General features: G+C 43.2%; 1 protein-coding gene across 4 annotated transcripts in view; it reads right to left on the bottom strand.

Moving 5' to 3' along the window:
* Positions 1-2,601: 2,601 nt before the first annotated feature.
* OSR2 (odd-skipped related transciption factor 2) overlaps positions 2,602-19,369 on the bottom strand; it is a 37,174-nt gene continuing 20,406 nt past the window's right edge. For 2 of the 4 annotated variants that reach the window (XM_068234895.1, XM_068234894.1), the window contains exons 2-4: positions 14,154-14,897; positions 4,822-4,921; positions 2,602-3,099 (exon numbers count right to left, since the gene is read on the bottom strand). In XM_068234895.1, coding sequence (XP_068090996.1) covers positions 2,917-3,099; positions 4,822-4,921; positions 14,154-14,806 — 936 coding nt within the window. In that variant the 5' untranslated portion in view covers positions 14,807-14,897 and the 3' untranslated portion in view covers positions 2,602-2,916. Of the gene's footprint in view, positions 3,314-4,821; positions 4,922-14,153; positions 14,898-19,369 lie in introns of all 4 variants that reach the window. The other 2 variants (XM_068234896.1, XM_068234897.1) reach the window with 2 other exon arrangements.

Below are 19,369 nucleotides of genomic sequence, written 5' to 3'. Positions count from 1 at the left end.
ATGGTGAGCTTCTGAGAGGAACTGACGGTGAGGTTAGTATGTAATATTCATTTGCAGCTACGTCATGCGTTTATTTTAAATAATTTTACTCACTTCAGGTTCCCTTTAAGATGACTGACCAATTACTAAAGTGGCCGACTAATTTGGGACCACTAATGGACAAAAATCTTGTAACCAATCCGATCAGATTGACAGGATCGATCTGAAAATCGGATCAATTTCATTAATCTGATTGGATTGTTTGTAAACAATCGCCTGACAAATTGTATGGTTAGTGGCCACCTTTACCCACTTTTGTGGTATTCTGTACTGGATAAATAGACAGACAGACTGACTGACCACACCTGCTTTCTTTAGCTGTGCTGCCAATTGTTCCTAGACCGATCTTTTCCTTTCAATTTGTCATACAGCAGAATGTTCCTGATACAATTCACTTTATAATCCAAGTTGAGTAACATATTTCATTGTAGTTAAATTTCAGCCAATTATGCAGCATTCTAAATTTCAGGGAGACATGGTGGATCGCTGCTTATGTGACAATATACAGTCTAGGGAAGCAAGCAGGCACCAGAAATCGGCTAATGTGATCAGGACAGTCGGTGCTCCTCCTAATATACCGGCTACAGGCAGACTGCACGTTCATCTGATGTCCTCCCAGGTTCAGCTTTCCTATAGGCACTCGGTTTACTATGACTGTATTATTATTGTTATTATTATTTTCTGATCTGCTTACTATTATATGCTGATTTTTTTTACTTTCTAATTTAGCAACGTCAAGACCATCGCTTGTTTCTCCAATCTGAGCAAACATTTTTTTAAGCTAAAACTTGCATGGATAGTCGGAATAAACTCAAGCTGTGGCTCACAAACATCCTGCCGTATTTATTGCGGAATATTGGCGGAAAAAAAATATTCCTCACCATTGAGAAGATATAAATTCACCGTTATGTGATTATCGCATGATGATCTATGTCACGGGTCACATGACGTCATATCGGCAGCACCCCGATGTACTGTGTAATAAACCTTAATGCTTAAATCATAAATATTCGATGTCGACATATATAGATATTTAGAAACAATTAATAATCAACCACGCTGTAAGTTTCAATAATTGAAAGAACTAAAGATATTAACAACAAGTCTCCGTAAAGTCTCTCTATAATGATAGGTGTGTAATAATAAACTCTGAAAAAAATAAATAAATAAATATATATATATATATATATATATATATATATATATATATATATATATATATATATATATATCCGTAATTCAGTACAATATAAATGAGTAGAAATATGACTATTAACAAACGTAATTATACAAGAAGATATATTAATAGATAAAATAAAGTGCACATACAAAATTAAATAATTAAGCATGTGAGTGTTTCCAGATAACTACATGCAGAGAGTAACAGAGGTGAATAGAACGTGCTGTGGTGGATCTCACATTGCAGTAATATGTCTGGTAATGTAATCAGAGCTGGGGGGGGGGGGGGGGGGCTGTTACATTGTAACGCTCACATATAACGATCATCATTGCTATTATGTAGTAACTGTTCTGTAAGGATACACAGGATTCTGTTTTGGAACGTTGAGAATCAGTTTCTCTTCACTACAGGTCATAAGGACTCCACAGAAAGGCTGCCTGCTCTGCACACCGGTATTATTGCTCTTTATATTATTACAGATCTCATGCTCCTGTGACAATGCTGGCCTTGGCAATTCCCCTATTGTAGGGAGACACAAAAAGTCACTCAATGCTACTTTATATACGCAATAGAAATATGTTCCAGATCCTGTCACTATGAACTGTCCCTCCAGCCATTATAAGCGCATAACTAAGAGCTGAGGGAGCCGTCACTGAATATATAACTAGAGGGATATTTTTAGCGTTTGTCCCTCTTGTCTGTGGTTTGTAATAGGTCATTAAAGGGTCAGAGTGTAACTATGGCCGGGCTGCATTGTCACCAGACAGAAATGTGCCGTTCTCAGACACTCCCCAAGTCCTGTGACTGCTGCTGGGGATAGTGGTGACAAGGCGACAGTCACCTGCAGGACATCACACTGCTGCCAATCAATTCATAAACATCGGTGGGGAGAAAGGGAGGGGCCCTGTGTCCAGCAGCCAGAGTGTTTTCCATATTAGCAAAAATGAAACCTAATACCTGATTGGTTGCTGTCTGTAACATTCTAATGACTCTGATTTGCAAGCACATGTAATGCAAAGTATCTGCATCTTGAAATTAGTTCAGTCAAAAACAGAAGGAATGTCCTAAATTACAAAATGCATATAGGTTGCAGTCGATGTACTTGCGAGCCCGAATGACTATCACACTGACCTGATTCAGGAGTTAAGTGAGAAAAAATGTTTTTATTTGATTTTATTTTAAAAGAAAATAAGTAAAATGATCTCTCTCTCTATCTATCATAAATACATACTGTCACACATCATCCTCTAGTAATACTGTTTCCAGAGTCATTTATTCACTTAGCGATTTTATTACACTTCTCCAGAATGACAACCCTGTTCTATAAAGAACACATTGGAACACAGTTGAAAAAAAATTATATTTTTTATTTTGACTTACAGTTAAGGCATTTTCTCAAGAAAAAAAAACTCTGTACCACTGTGCATCAAAACTGAACAATAATAATAAAAAAACACAATAGCATTTATATACACAGCTCTAAAATGAGCTTTTATCTGTACAACAAGAAGCAAGAGCAGCTGGCTTCAGTCTGGCTGCATTATTTGGTTTTAAAAAGTCCAGTCCGACAAGGCAAGTCCATAAAAAGTCTATTTCCCGACGGGTGCCTGGCAGTGGAGTGGGCGGGGCGTAGTGTAGGTGAGAGGGCGGGGCTCTGTGTCGGGTTCTACTGGGTGGGCGGGGCTCTTTGTCCGGCTCTAGTAGTCTTGCCTTGGGCTGTGTGTCAGACTGTGCCTTCGCAGGTCGCAGTTTCTCCTGAATACTTTGCCGCACTGCTCACAGTTGTAGGGCTTGATGTCTGTATGGGTAAGAAGGTGAGTTTTCAGGTTACTTCTCTGATTAAATGTCCTTCCACATGTGGGGCATTTGTGGGGTGATTCCTGTTCAGATTTGAAGCAAGCAAAGGATTAATCCTTCACACCGTCTCTCCTTGTCTAATCTTCAATTCAACTTTTTTTTAAACTTTTTAATTTCATTTTCTGCGGTGTTTTACTCAATTGGGGATTAGAGATCGGATTAAGGATCATAATAATCTGCTATGATGAGAATGAAATCTAAGCACGTGAAATCAAAGATTCCATGTGTTACTTGTCACTAGAAAAATACAATAAAAAGAAAAATGACAAAAGTATTAAACTCTGTCACCCTCTAGAAAATAAATACAATACATAATACTCTATATTTTACCATTATTATTTATCAATTGGAGAGTAATTTAATATATATTTCTAAATGCCTATAATCCAAACTGAAATAAAAATAAGACCATTAGCAACATGGCAGTTTTGGGCTCTGTGTTTAGAAATAACAAGTAATGCTATAAATACATTATTTTATTTTTTCTGCAGTTAAAAATAAAGCAACAATGTAAAAACAATTTGCCTGTCTGTTTCCCAGGTAGATCCAGATAGACAGGAAATTAAGAAAACCTTGCAATAATGTATTTTTTATATATTTAAATACCCCCTTATGTAGCATGAATAAAATATTTACCAAATTCTGCTAAATACATAATAATAACAGCCATTCAAGGGAAATTCCATTTTTGTTTTGGAAACGTTTCAGCCTGCTTATTTTGGTTTATACACACATAAAACACAGGCATTCTAAGTCGGCCAAATTACCTTGACTCGATATTTGCAGTGCTTATATCAGTAACCAGTAGGATTGGTCTATAACAGTGATGGCTAACCTTGGCACTCCAGCTGTAACAAAACTACAAATCCCATCATGCCTCTGCCTCCCCGAGTTATGCTTAGAGCTGTCAGAGTATTGCAATGCCTCATGGGACTTGTAGTTCCACCACAGCTGGAGTGCCAAGGTGAGCCATCACTGGTCTAGAAGATCCAAAATCTTCTAAATGTATCTATATTCAGATTTATGCACCTTGAAAATGGACCAATCAAATCCCACCAAGGTGGAATTTGATTAGTCCGTTTTCAAGCCGCATCAATGAGCAGGAACAATTTGCATAATCCTGCATAAATTGGGAATTATTTGCATCTCAGTTGGCAGTTCGAAGTGAACATGAGTGACGATGGTTTCTGTTCTTTGCAGTTAATTACTGTTGGAGCTAGTTGAGAGTTTGGGGATAATCTGTACTCCAGACAGAATACCATTTCCACGGTTGCAGCATTTGTTATTACGGACAGTTTGAGGAATTCTTAATCATCTACAAATGTACATTGAGGACATATTCACAGTGGGGTGTTGCGTTGTAATGCGACAAAGTCGCAACACAGCATTACAACGCAGCGCAAAAAAATGTGGTAATGCACATCGACACTGCCTGTTTGACAGATATGGGTTTATTTAATGCTTTGAGGAAATCTTCTGCCATAAGTAGAGATGATCATGTTTAGGAGAACTCATGGAGAAGCATGTGATCAATTTGGTCAGGTGATAGAAATGCAAGGTTCTGATTTGCTAGTCATGACCATGTGCTAAAGCAGGATGTGCAAATCAGTGCTTTGCAAATCTATCAGCTGACCAAACCAATCACATGCTTCTCCATGAGTTCACTTAGACATGATCATCACTAGCCAATAGTCTCTGTGCCCCTAACCCGAAAGTCCCAGTAATGTAGAGTGGTTCAGTCTCACCTGCATGTGTAAGGTTTTATGGACTGCCAGAGTTCTTGATTGACAGAACCCCTTTCCACACTCTTGACACTTGAAGGGTTTCTCTTTGGAATGGATGTATCTACAATGAAAGGTGGTAAAAAAAATTAATGATTAAAACCCAAGTTAAAAAAAAAAATACATCTATCAATAAGAACGCATAACCCTGAGATAGCCCGGTGTCTTATCTTGATAGGACTTGAGTAGAATAGTTCACTTGAAAACAGATCAGTGAGTGTGATCAAAGGCTGATTGCTCCTTCTGCAAAGGGATTACCCTGCAGGAGGCAAACAGTATACATTGTGCTGTTTTTATCATCTGCCAACAGAATAGCGACCTTCAAGGCCTTATCTCTACAGCTCCTGTAAATACCTCCTCAGTGTCAGCTTGCTGTAACATTTTCACTTCATCTGGGCCATAAAACCTAGGCCTGAGAGCATAAATCAGCCTGGAACATGGGGATATGTATTTACTGAGGTGCAAGGAGGGATTTATCTCACATGAAGGCAGCTCCTCCCTCCTCCCAGTCATGTCATAATTCACAACAGAGGAAGTACAGTCTCCTGACACAAGACAAATAATCTCCAGTGCTGTGACCGGGGTATAACCAGACCAATATAACCAGACCAGCATCCAGCCAGCCATCCTTGTCAGATTAACTGTAAGGACCTGTTTCCACTGGGTGCTGTGTCCATTTCTGAATCGGACACAGATCCTGTGCTGCTGGTGTCTGAATAGGCCTCGTTTCCCCATCCAGCTCGTATGTGGGGAAACGCAGAGTAATCATACGTAGTGGAAACGGATACAAAGAGGAACTGCCTGCGGGGAATAAAATGTATACACAGATTCGGATAGCATCTGCGGCTCTGCCTACACACCAAATAAAGGTGCCAAGACAGTGGGTTTTTTTTATCAATTAGACACTATGGCACTGATTCTCCTTGGTGATTTTTTCATACCTTGTCAACAGTGGCGTAACTACAATTTGTGCCGCCCCCCCAATGTTCATGCCCCCTCCCTTGCCCTTCTCATTCCTAGGGCCCATCTCACAAGGGTCATATAACAAGTGAGGGCATCATGATCTTCACACATAACAAGTGTAGCCACAAAACACCTGCAAGTTTAGTAGTTGGGGCTCCCCAAAGCTCTGCCCTCCCCCACACAATTGCAGGGGGGGGGGCAGAGCTCCCCTCCAGTTGCGCCCCGGTTTGTCAAATAAATGCATTTGAAGCCACCAACAAGCAAGAGAAGACTCAAAAATAATTATGATTAACATACTTTTTGGAATTTTTTTTAAATTTTAAAGAGAAAATGAAAAATTAGGAGAAAAAAATTAGTAGAAAAAGTTAATTGAATATGGGCCTATATAACTTTTTTTTATCAAATAAGTCTTGTTGGTTCGTGGTTGAGCTTTAGATCTGGAATATCACTGGATTCTTATGGTCAAAGTTGATCTTTACATTGAATGAAATGAAAATCTTTCATACATTGACCAGATAGTGCATGCTTGTGAATCCGGGGCAAACCCAGGTTTTTAAGGTGGGGATTCCTGAAAGGTCTCCCTCGGCCACACACAATACAGTTTAATAATATGGTAGGACATAATGCTGGGTACACATAATGCACTTTCTCATCCAAATCTTTCCTAAATGTCCGTTCTGCTCCCGATCGACTACGGGATCGATCAGGAGCAGTATGGATACAGATAATGAGGAGAGGACAGCCGACATTGCTAATGAAGGGGAAAGTGAAGCATTCACCCAGCAGGGGCACAGGGTTGTGCTCATACCTGGCTCTGTGCTCTTTCATATTCCCTAGAGCTGCTCCATGCTCTGTACACACGCTCCTGCCCTATGCTCTGCGCACACCCTCCTGCCCCATGCTCTGCACACACCCTCCTGCCCCATGCTCTGCACACACCCTCCTGCCCCATGCTCTGCACACACCCTCCTGCCCCATGCTCTGCACACACCCTCCTGCCCCATGCTCTGCACACACCCTCCTGCCCCATGCTCTGCACACACCCTCCTGCCCCATGCTCTGCACACACCCTCCTGCCCCATGCTCTGCACACACCCTCCTGCCCCATGCTCTGCACACACGCTGCTGTACAGACACTGCTGCTCCATGCTCTGTATACATGCTGCTGCTACATCCAAAGTCACCTGTAGCAGAGAAAGAAAGGGGGCGGTGCTGTAAGCTGCAGGATGCCCAGATATTCTGGTGTCTCAACTTGTGCCTGTCCCCAGACACTGCACCGGCCAAGGTATGAAAGGGATTCTGGGCAGCTGTAATCCCCCCCTGCATTTGCATATGTGAATCGTAATACAACATGACTGTTGTCCAAAGTTGTTTAGGGTATAATGTGGGATTTAGTGGCAGTCATGTTTAGCTACAGTATAGCTACTTGTGTGCCTATAGTTACATAGCAGTTATGTTTACTGACACTAGCAGAAACTGCTTAGCATCGTTTCACAAAGATTCTAGTGTCATACACCCAGACAGAGGTTTCAACAGCTGCTTGTTTAAAACAAAAACAGATAGAAAACACAGGTGCTCCTCTGACTTGCTCAATTCAGGGGCTACGCATCCATAAAGTATTTTTAGTAGTATTATTATTACACATGTACATGGGCGTAGGGCCCGCGGTCGCAGGGGTCGCCGTGGCGACCGGACCCGCCTTCTAAAGAGGCGGGGGAGGGGCCCAGGGGCCTGGACCCCCCATGTGTTGAAATCCCCGCAGCGCACTGCGGGGACTGGCTCCCGGAGGCAGAGCAGGATTCTGCAGCGGAGCAGCCAGTTTCTCCCAGAGGTAGAGCAGGGCTACGGCAAGATGGCTGCCGAAGCCCTGCACTAGAGACTATTTGTGTCTCCAGTACAGGGCTTCGGGCGCCATCTTCCCGTAGCCCTGCACTCTGCCTGTCAGCGAGAGAGAAACTGGCTGCTCCGCTGCAGGATCGTCGCTGGAGGAGCTGCACGAGGGAGGCTGGCTGCACGTCGGGGAGCTCACGTCAGAGGCTGGCCGCACGTCGGGGAGCTCACGTCAGAGGCTGGCCAGGTGAGTGAATTTTTTTTATTTGTACAGGTTTATTTTCTGGTGACTGCCCCCACATTGCGTTTATTTTCTGGTGAATGCCCCCACATTGCGTTTATTTTCTGGTGAATGCCCCCACATTGCGTTTATTTTCTGGTGAATGCCCCCACATTGCGTTTATTTTCTGGTGAATGCCCCCACATTGCGTTTATTTTCTGGTGAATGCTGCTACATTGTGTTTATTTTCTGGTGAATGCTGCGGACATAACGATTATTTTCTGGTGACTGCTCCCCATAATGCGATTATTTTCTGGTGAATGCTGCGCACATAACTATTATTTTCTGGTGAATGCTGCGCACATAACGATTATTTTGCTTCAGACTGGCATCTTGCTACTAATTGCCCTATTTCCTCTGGGTGCTGCGTATGTTTGCAAATTGAACGTGGCAGCCATGCTGCTGGAAAGCGGAATTGATATAGCCATGCCATGCACAGCTATGGGGATTTGGATATGTGTGTGCTTCGGGTGTTGCGCATCAGGGCCCAGAGGTTTCTAGCTACGCCACTGCACATGTACATGTTACAATTACTTATTTTTATTAGATAATTTTGTTTGATTATTCAGTTAGATCAAATATAAAGATTTTTCCAACATGTCCAATTGCATTTTTATAGAAAAAAAAAAAAAACGGATAATCGTTTGTTTATCTTGATAGAAAAAAAGATTATTTTCTACTTTCATTCAATTCAATGATTTTGCTCGAATCAATGGGAAAATGTAATGTTTTTATTGTACAGTGTATGGGTACCATTAGACAGCTTCCTCCAGCACCTGGCCCCCTGCTCATCAGCCAGTAACTTCAATGCAAGCATTTTGGCTACATAGACAGAAGCTAGCAACCAATACACTGCAAATCACCGCTAACTAGCATCCATTGCCATAAGTAGTGGCTTTGATAGCTAATATTTATTATCAAGCTGGAAAGGTTTCCACCAATGCTGAATCAACCTGGTTCACCTTCCCCTCTACTCTTCATATGTGGTGGTAGTACAGTGCTTGCACCTGACATGACACTGCTGTAACAGAGGGCTAGTTCCTTAAAGGAAAACTGAAGCAAGAACGATATGCAGGCTGCCATATTTGTTTCCTTACATACGTTACATTACAGGCGATACATTCAATCTTGATTGGCCAGTTTTACCATTTCCATGAGAGCTTACCTACACAGTCTGTTCAAAGTGTTCAAAATATGGTGCCCTCATGATATGTGGAAGTGGCAAAATCAATATTGGATGTGTACTTATCTTTATAAACAGGGTCAGGCTTCAGTGATTGAAAGTTCTCTACAAATATGAATGTTTACATTACCTGTGTGTAATTTGAAAGAATGGTCATATGCATACAGCTACCCAATGGTTGCTTAATTATGTCGCAGGAGTTTACTATATATATATATATATATAGATATATAGATATATATATATAGATATATATATATATAGATATATATATATAGATATATATAGATATGTATAGATATATAGTAGAGAACTTTCAATCACTGAAGCCTGACCCTGTTTATAAAGATAAGTACACATCCAATATATATATTATATATTTATATGCATGCAACATTTATCCTTAAAGCAAACTTGAAGCAAAAAGAGAATTTACGATATAATGAATTGTATGCGTAGCACTGTTACTGAATAGAACATTTATAGCAAAGAAAAGAGTCTCTTGGTTTTTGTTTTTTTTCAGTTATATAGCTTTTTTTTTCCTTTTTTTTTTTTTAAATAACATTGCATCACTCTGTTACATTTACAGTTTACAAACAAAACAGAGCACAGCTAATGATGGCCCTTTGAACTTTTGTGCAGTAAAACCTTATCTCAAGCTGTCTCTCCTGTTTCTTGGTTGTTTAAGTGCTTCAGTAAACAGGACTGTCTCCCCCCCCCAAGCTGGAAGAGCTCAGAGAAGCTCTTTTGCATAGATGACTGACATTTCTTAACTCTTCTTGTACTGGAAAACAATACGAGACTCTTGTATTTGCTACTAATGTAACACAAATACAATTCATTATCTCTTAAGTTTATGTTCAGGTTTGTTTCAAAGTGTAGTAACCCATATTAACCAATCAGATTTCAGTTTGCGGAGTATGTGTTGGAATAAGAGGACCACTCATTTGTCATACGTTACTGCACTTGTCTTGCCGTATAAACCTGTGTGGTTTACATAACTGAGTGAATAGCACGCTCGCCCTGCAGTGCTGCGTCATAGACTATAATCCTGGCCAGGAAACTATCCGCACGGCATTTCCCCTGTTTACGTGGGTTTCTCTCACATCCAAAAACATAACGATAGGTTAGCTTGGCTTCCTTCCAAACCAGCGCTAGATCGTGGTAGCGACATTGGATTGTGTGTCCCTCTGAGGGACAGTTCAGTGACAGGACTTTACAACACACTCTGTAAAGCTCTGTACAAATTCTCAGTGCTATATAAATGCATAACAGCAATAATTATTTCTGTTTTCACTCTCATACTTCTAAACCTTACAGTAAGATATTTACTCTCTGCACACCATCCTACAACTTATATGAAAAATATGATAACATACCAGTGAAACGCAAAAAATTCGAACAACATTCAAATGTCCATTTATTTCAGTAATTCAACTTAAAAGGTGAAACTAGTATATGCAATAGGATCCATTTGCGGGTGTTTTGGATGAATTAGCTGATTACAGTCTGACACTTTGAGCCTAGAATATTGAAAATGTTCACAATATTCTAATGGTCTGAGATATTGATTTTTGGGTTTTCATCAGCTGTAAGCCATAATCACACTTCTAACAAATAAAGGATTGAAATATCTTGCTTTTATATGTAATGAATCTATTTCATATATTAGTTGCACCTTTTAGGCCTCTTTCACACCAAGACGTTGCGTTTTAGGGGACGCTAAGGTCGCAACGCATGGTGGTGTTGAAGTTGGACGTCAGATTGAGCCGCATAATGCAGCTCTTGGTGCGCCGTTTTCGTTCTATCTATACTGATAGAACTGCCGCTCCAGGATAGTGATGGGAAGTCCAGATTTTTTCAAGGATTCGGATGATTCGAATCGGATCATTGAAAAGATCCGGATCTTTAAACCGAATCATTTGAATCAGTTTACTAGGGAAGCAGACTACGGGAGAAATGATTAGCAGGACAGGACTTTCCCTGCGCTCTACATTCTGTATGTTCCTGTTCTTTCCAGACAGACATCCACTGTGAACCGAATCGTTCATTGTGATGATCCCGATGAATCGACTCACAAAAAAGATCCGGATCAAATGGACATTCATTCATGATCCGGACAACACTAGGAGTCCAGGTTACGTCACCACAGTGCAGTGAATATTAATTAGCCATGTGGCTAGTCACTGAGCATGTGCAAGCAGTCTAACGCAGCTAAAGCCCAGTATAACGCACAGCATGCTGCATTTTCCCAGAACGTGCAGCGTTACAATGTAACGCAACGTGGGCACTGTGAACAGCCCATTGATTTTTCATTACTGTGCGGTGGGCTGTGTTACAGGCTGCTCTAACGTGCGCCTGTAACGTCCCACTGTGAAAGCAGCCTTAAAGCGGACCTGAACTCAGAACTTCCTCTATGCTCTAAGCCAGCTGTGCCCAACCTACGGCCCGCGGGCCATTTGTGGCCCGCGAAGCCAGTTTATGTGGCCCGCACGATGGTGTCCTGCAGAGGGAGAGGATCGGGTGGTATTGTTACAGACCGTTATACTAGTATCGGCACTCGGCAAATAAGTAGTCCCGCGCAGCGTGTGCTGCGTATTCAGCCCCGGGTAGCGCTGGGATAGTTAGAAAGCCTCTCTCATTGGTTACTGCAGGAACCTTCCTCCAATAGGAATCAGCACACGCGGGTGTATGCGCGGGACTACTTACTTGCCAAGTGCCGATACTAGTATAACGGTCTGTAACAATACCACCCGATCCTCTCCCTCCGCGGGCAGCCTCCGTCCTCAGCCTATAATTACTATGGCGCAGTACCACCCTATCCTCTCCTCCTCCGCAGGACACCGCGGGCAGCCTCCTCAGCCCCACACAGAGCCGACAGCCCCCTCAGGCCCCACACAGAGCTGACAGCCCCCTCAGCCCCACACAGAGCTGACAGCCTCCTCAGCCCCACACAGAGCTGACAGCCTCCTCAGCCCCACACAGAGCTGACAGCCTCCTCAGCCCCACACAGAGCTGACAGCCTCCTCAGCCCCACACAGAGCTGACAGCCTCCTCAGCCCCACACAGAGCTGACAGCCCCCTCAGCCCCACACAGAGCTGACAGCCCCCTCAGGCCCACACAGAGCCGACAGCCCCCTCAGGCCCACACAGAGCCGACAGCCCCCTCAGGCCCACACAGAGCCGACAGCCCCCTCAGGCCCACACAGAGCCGACAGCCCCCTCAGCCCCACACAGAGCTGACAGCCCCCTCAGCCCCACACAGAGCTGACAGCCTCCTCAGCCCCACACAGAGCCAACAGCCTCCTCAGCCCCACACAGAGCCGACAGCCCCCTCAGGCCCACACAGGGCCGACAGCCCCCTCAGGCCCACACAGAGCCGACAGCCCCCTCAGCCCCACACTAATGTTACAAATTTGGAGCCAAATATCCAGAAATTGGTTTCTGAAAAACAGCCGCAAACTTCTCATTAAGAAAATGTGCATCAAATGGTGAGTACAACAATTCTTTTACTGTCGTTTTCTTTCCATTTCCAACACCATGTTAACTGTTACTAGAAAAACGTTAAAAGTTTTACATTGAAATTTTGTATGCATGTGTTCCGGCCCTTGAGATTTTTCTTGATTTGAAGTTCGGCCCTCGGGCCAAAAAAGGTTGAGCACCACTGCTCTAAGCAAAAGCATAATAACCTTTAAAGAAAAACATTTCTTTGTTACAGCTGATCCAAATCCTGCAACAAATCTGCAGTTTGTCTACTTTCTGCTTTTACTGGAAGCAGTCATATGGTTAACATCCTGTGTTTAGAAATTAGCTACTCTGCTTAGGCCCTCAGCTGACACAGCTGAAAGATCAAATTACATTTGTGATTAGTCACAGATAAGAGTGAATTAAACAGGCTAAACACTAAATACATAAAGGGTGCATTTCTATAGGTTTTCCTTCTGTCTTGTGCAAGAGTTCAGAACCAATTTAAGTTGAATTCAAAAGACTTTTGCATGATATTCTAATTTTTCGAGTTTCAACTGTAATTGTATATTGAGCAGCATCAGTAAGCAGCCATTATAAATATCTATGGTGTCAAAAATCAATCAAGTCTCAATCAATAAACCCCACTTGTGTGATGTGTTTCACAGGAAAAACCTACTTATTTAAAGTATGGGAGTATGTAACAACACTGATATGACAAGACACAGAACAATTATATCACGCTTTTCTCCAGGCAGACTCAAAACAATTGAGCTGTAGCCACTAGGGGTGCGCTCAGTAGGCATTAGCAGTGTTAGGGAGTCTTGCCCAAGGTCTCCTTAGTGAATATGAGAACTTTCTAATATGGCAAATTCCCCTCTTGTGGCGTTGCTATTTTTTACTGCTGCTAAAATGTGCTTGTGTGTTATTTTTTATCCTCAATGGATAAACTGTTATCTGTTCAATAAAAGACTTTTAAACTTAACAGCCCTGCAAAAAAAATAAATAAATAAATCTTCCTCTTAACAGAAACTGGTCACTGTTAACTGAACCAAGTTTTAAAACACTTGAGTGATGTGATTCAAACAGCATAATTCATCTTTAAAAGGCAAACAAACTTGGCATTTTTGTGTTTGTGGCACCTTATACAGTTTTTATTTGTTTTGCTCACTTCCTGTCTCTGTGACACCATGTTACAGAATTTGAGCTCATGGTGTCACTAGGGAAGGACGTTAGTGACAGCAGTAAAAAGGATTTTACCACTTCTCCACTAGTGTTGGTGTTGAAATTCAGTATTACCTGGTTTGAAGCACATGTAGGTGTCCAGGTTCCAAACCATGTAATGCTGAATTCATTGTTGCTTTCTTCCGCTCTACTAAAGAAAAGTTTAATCACTGTCTCCGTCCCTGTTATTGAGATTAATTATTTTCTATCATGACGTCATGAGGAAAACACTACTGAGAACAAGATGATAACCGTTTTTCTGTATTATAACAGAAGTCATTATATTTGGAAACATGAAATGAATGCATAGTCAATTCACTGTAAAACATGGCACAGCACCAGGCATCTTACCTGTGGTCTCTCAGGTGGTCCTGCCTCCTAAATGCTTTGTGGCATATGTCACAAGTGTAGGGCCTTTCATCTGTATGGGTCCTCTCGTGGATAAGTAAGTTGTAGGACTTGGTGAAGTGTCTTCCACAAAACTTACAGATAAACTCTTTTTTGGTTTTGGAGGGTAACCTCCCTCGGGAAGGTTTTCTGTCAGGGGACAATTTGCTGATCTCCGATATGGGGCTTCCAAGCCCTGGGCTGAGCTTGGCCAGGTCACCAATCTTGGGTGGGTCCTCCTGGGTCGCAGCGATGGCCAAATTGGCAAAGTCAAACCTAGGTCTGTCCTTATGCAAAGCTGGGATGACGTGGGTAATGGTTCCTTGTTTGGGGTGAAAGAGATGCGTGGCAAAGGGTAAGGCGGGGAAGGAAAACCTGGCATCCATCAGGCCTTGAGCAGCTGCCATCTCGGTGATGGTGGATCTGAGGCCATGCATGCTGGGATAACCCAAAGTCCAATGATTCATGTGCATGGTCTGTACAGCACTAAGTCCATATAGTCCCTGCAGGTGGTCCACCGCCGCGGGAAAGGTGTTGACGGCCTGCAGGAATGAGTAGTTTGTCAGTTGCAAGGAGGGGTGCAAGGGGATCGGGGCTGGTAGGGCTTTGCTACCCATCTTGCCAAGCTTCTCAGATGTCACTAGCCAGCACCTTGCTCTCTGCACTGTGTGCACTCCAGTATAACAATAGGCCCGCCACAATCAGCTCCTACAGGCAAGAGAAGAAAACAAGACAGAAAAGGCCATTTACTCTCAATCTGCATCTCATTTCCTTATGTATTTTTAAGAGTTAGAGCAAAGTGATTCAAGACACAGGAAGAATTCATTTGGCTGCATCCACTAAGTGCACTGCTCTACAGAACAATGTTTTCCAAAGGACTTTACCTCTCTTAATTAAAACCAAAAGGAGGAAGCAGCATCCTCTGCTCTGGGCTCAGAATGAGAGTGAGGAACTTTAGGAAACCAGGCCAGGAACCAATAAGATTATTTCTAAGGGGAAGTCTATAAAACCAGAAGCTGCTCTCTACACCATTGCTTAGTCAGTCACGGGCGTTCCGACTGTTGTGGAACTAGAGGTGTAGCTGTTTCTGGCGACACACACTTAAAGCAGACCTGAACTCAGAACTTCTTCTCTGCTCTAAAAGATAGGCAACAGCATAATAACCTTTAAAGAAAAACATTAGACAGGCTAAACTCTCTAAATACATAGCGGGTGCATTCCTCTCTATTTTCCTTCTGTCCTGTGCAAGAGTTCAGGTCCACTTAAGCCAGCTGCTTCAGATGTACAAAGGAATGCGCTTAGTGATTACACAGTCACCAATTAATAAACAAGAGGAACACTAAAAACGAAGGTCAGTGAAGCTGTGTTTCTGTCAAATATCTAAGTTAAAAGGAACCTGAGGTGAGAGGCCTATAGAGGATGCCTTATTTATTAACTTCTCAAAAATACCAGTTGCCTGGCAGTCCTGCTGATCTTTCTGGTCAGTAGTATCTGAATCCCACCTAAAAAACGGACATGCAGTTAAACGATACCCGAAGTGATATGTGACATGATGAGATAGATATGTGTATGTACAGTGCCTAGCACACAAATAACTATGCTGTGTTCCTTTTTTTCTTTCTCTGCCTGGAAGAGTTAAAAATCAGGTATGTAAGTGGCTGACTCAGTTCTGACTCAGACAGGAAGTGACTACAGTGTGACCCTCACTGATAAGAAATTCCAACTATAAAACACTTTCCTAGCAGAAAATGGCTTCTAAAAGCAAGAAAGAGATAAAAAGGGGAATTTCTTATCAGTGAGATGTCACTTCGGGTATCCTTTAATCCATCTCTAAGGTGGAGTGAGTGAGGAGAACAATGCACGTGGCCAGCGCTTGGCTGAATTGACCTGCCAGGCTGAATTCTGGCCGAGGCACAGAGGGATGTCGGGGTCTGCGGTAAATGTGCTATACTCTCGGCTTAGTACTGTCTAGCGCAGGCATGGGCAAACTTGGCCCTCCAGCTGTTGAGGAACTACATGTCCCACAATGCATTGCAGCCACAGTCCTGACTCATTAAGGCAAATGCATTGTGGGATTTGTAGTTCCTTAACAGCTGGAGGGCCAAGTTTGCCCATGCCTGGTCTAGCGTGTGCACAAGGCTTGAGAGTAGAGCCAGAACACCTGATCGGCAGACTCATTCCAAGCCAGATATTAGGAAAGTCATAGGGGCCTGACAGTCAATCATCCTTTTTTTAAAAAAGGAAATAAAGTCAGCAGCCTCTGCATCCTTCTCTACATACTTCCGTCCTTGCGCTCGCTTGATCTCCATTATCAATTAGAAATCACAGGATTTATTTCATAAGGCAGAGGGCAATGTGCAGAGTACCACAACCAATCAGCAATCACATCATTGTTTGGACTCTACTAAATGGAAGTATGCTGGAAGCCTGGAGCTGACTGATAAAGGTTAATACACTTTCCACATCATCATCAGTGTTCTCTATAGTGGTGTAATTACAGACAGCAGTGCATGGAACTGGCAGGTGATGCCAGGAAGAGAGCAGCAAGGATGGTTTTAGGTAAAATGGGTCCCTGGGCAAAATATTAGCGTGCTGCCCCTTACAGAGCAGGATCGTCCACCAGGCAACCTAGGCAGGTGCTTGGGGCCTATGTGGGTGTAAAGGGGCCCAACTGTCACCTTCTTTGCACCACTTTAGCTTACCAAAAGGACCACAAAGGGGCCCCAAATCTACTACCTTGCCCAGGGCCCCATTACATCTTAATCCATCTCTGGCCCCTTATATTTTCATACTGTACTGACAGGAAATGTGTGACCTCTACAGGTCCTGACTTGTGGGGCCCCTAAGTAGTCTTGGGTCCTGGGTGATTGCCCAGTTTGACTATGGAAGCACCGGCCCTGCAGAGCAGCATTGTCTACCTGTGTACAGGTTTATACATTTTACCAGCTCGCATTCCCACTATATCAGTGATGGCTAACCTTGGCACTCCAGCTGTGGTGGAACTACAAGTCCCAAGAGGCATTGCAATACTCTGACAGCTATAAGCTTAACTCAGGGAGGCAGAGGCATGATGCGATTTGTAGTTTTGTCGCAGCTGAAGTGCCAAGGTTAGCCATCACTGCAATAGATCAGTGGTCTTGTGCTGAACCCCTCTTCCATATGCAGCCCTGCTATTATCCAAATGTACAGTACCCTCTGCAGCAGCCCCATAACTAACATGTACAGAACTCCATTCCATGAACAGCCCCAACTTCCATGTACAGCACACCCCCTCCTTATGCAACCTCTCTGTTCTATGCTCAGAAGCACCCAACCAGCATTCCTCTACTTAACAACTGTTTTTAAACAGAATGAGGGGCATCATTTATCACAAAATATGTATGCAAAGAACACACAGCCTGTACCACCTCCAATTTTGAGGACCACAAGGAATTTATGTGAAAAAAAAAAAAAAAAGTTTATTACCCCCTGATATGTCCACAGATGCTGTGATGCTCACAAAAGAATACTAACACATTCGCTGCACTTAAAATACGCAATGCAAATGATTAACGGGAACATGTAAAAAATTTATATTAATTAATGTATTGTAAAATCTTTCCTCTCCCTAATTTACATTCTGATATTAGTTATTATAAAGCCAATAAAAAATATATCTGGTCTCCCAGAATGCTCTTGCAGGAGAATTTCACAAATCTAAACAGCCAGGCCGGTTCGCCCATGATGCCAAAAGTGAGGCGACTTCTTCAGGAAGCAGAAGTCTGGGGACAGCACCATGCAGATACAGGAAGTGAAGAGAGTGCCTGGCCAACCTATACTGGGGGCGACTGTACCTAGCTACCATTACCGGGGGAACCTATACCCAGCTACCTACTTATACTGAGGGTGTTTTTTGGGGGGGCTATAACGTGTGGTGCAAATTGTTGGGTGGTGTGTGTCTCTCGTGGGGGGGGGGGGGGTGTTGCATTCTCACAAGTTTGCCTTAGGCAGCAAACAGTCTAGAACCAGCCCTGTAAACAGGCTTAGCACCACTGGGAGGGAGGTGTTGCATGCCAATATACAGCAATATAGAAATATAGGTCTTTTCTGATACCGAAACCAGGAAAATTACTGTAAAAGTGGGTATCTTGAATAGCTTACTGCATTCTACTCTGTCACCTCTTTAAAGAGCGTCGACCTCATAGATAGCAGGGGCATGTGTGCCCCTGCTAAAACGCCGCTATCCCGCGGCTTAACGGGGGTCCGTTCACCCCCAAATCTCCTCCGTACAGCGGGGGAGCGCTTCCGCATTGGGGCAGGGCTTACCGCCGCAGCCCTGCCCTCACACGCGTCTATCAGACGCGTACCACCGCCTCTCACCCGCCCCTCTCAGTCTTCCTTCACTGAGAGGGGCGGGGGAGAGGCGGCGATGCACGTCTGATAGACGCGCTGAGAGGCAGGGCTGCAGCCGTTAGCCCTGCCTCCAGGAAGAGAAAATTTACGAGCAAGTTGACGACCAAGTTTTGCAGGGGTGGGTTTGGGGGTGAAGGGACCCCCGTTTAGCGGCGCTGTAGCGGCGGTTTAGCAGGGGCACACATGCCCCTGCTAACTATGAGCTCTGAAGCGAGATTTATTCTCGCTTCAGAGTCTCTTTAAATGGTGCATTAGGTTCACATGGACCAAAAAACAGAAGGTTAAGCGGACCATAATGGAACAGGCGAGAATAGATGCGAACTGATCTGATGTTGACTAATGGATCTATTCACTTTTGTCCATTTGAAAGCTAGTTTGGGTCTGCAGCGATTTTTCTGGACCAACGGATGATGATGGATGGAGGGTCATGGATGGAAAACTGAACCTTTTAAATAATGATCCGTTCCATGGATCAGTTTTTCCATGGATCAGTTTTCCATCCGTGCCAGTGTGAACCAGGCCTTAGTCAAACAGATCTATTCATTATGTCTAAAAGAAGCAGTATTTGGTTCAAAATAGGGATTGTCCTTGCAAATAAGAGCTGGCTGGGAATGGATGTATAACATTCCATCCACCCACAATGGGTTTCCCTTTCAGAAATCTGGCCCTGGCCGTACATTCGTTTAAGTACACCTGAACTATGTTTCCTTTTAAATAATGCACCTTTCCTGGCTTTCCTGCTGATATACCTTTAATCCTTTTAGTCATAGACCCTGTACAAGCATACA

This window comes from Hyperolius riggenbachi, chromosome 5, assembly GCF_040937935.1.
Source record: "Hyperolius riggenbachi isolate aHypRig1 chromosome 5, aHypRig1.pri, whole genome shotgun sequence".
Lineage (NCBI taxonomy): Eukaryota > Metazoa > Chordata > Amphibia > Anura > Hyperoliidae > Hyperolius > Hyperolius riggenbachi.
This window is presented reverse-complemented; position numbering and strand designations above follow the sequence as displayed.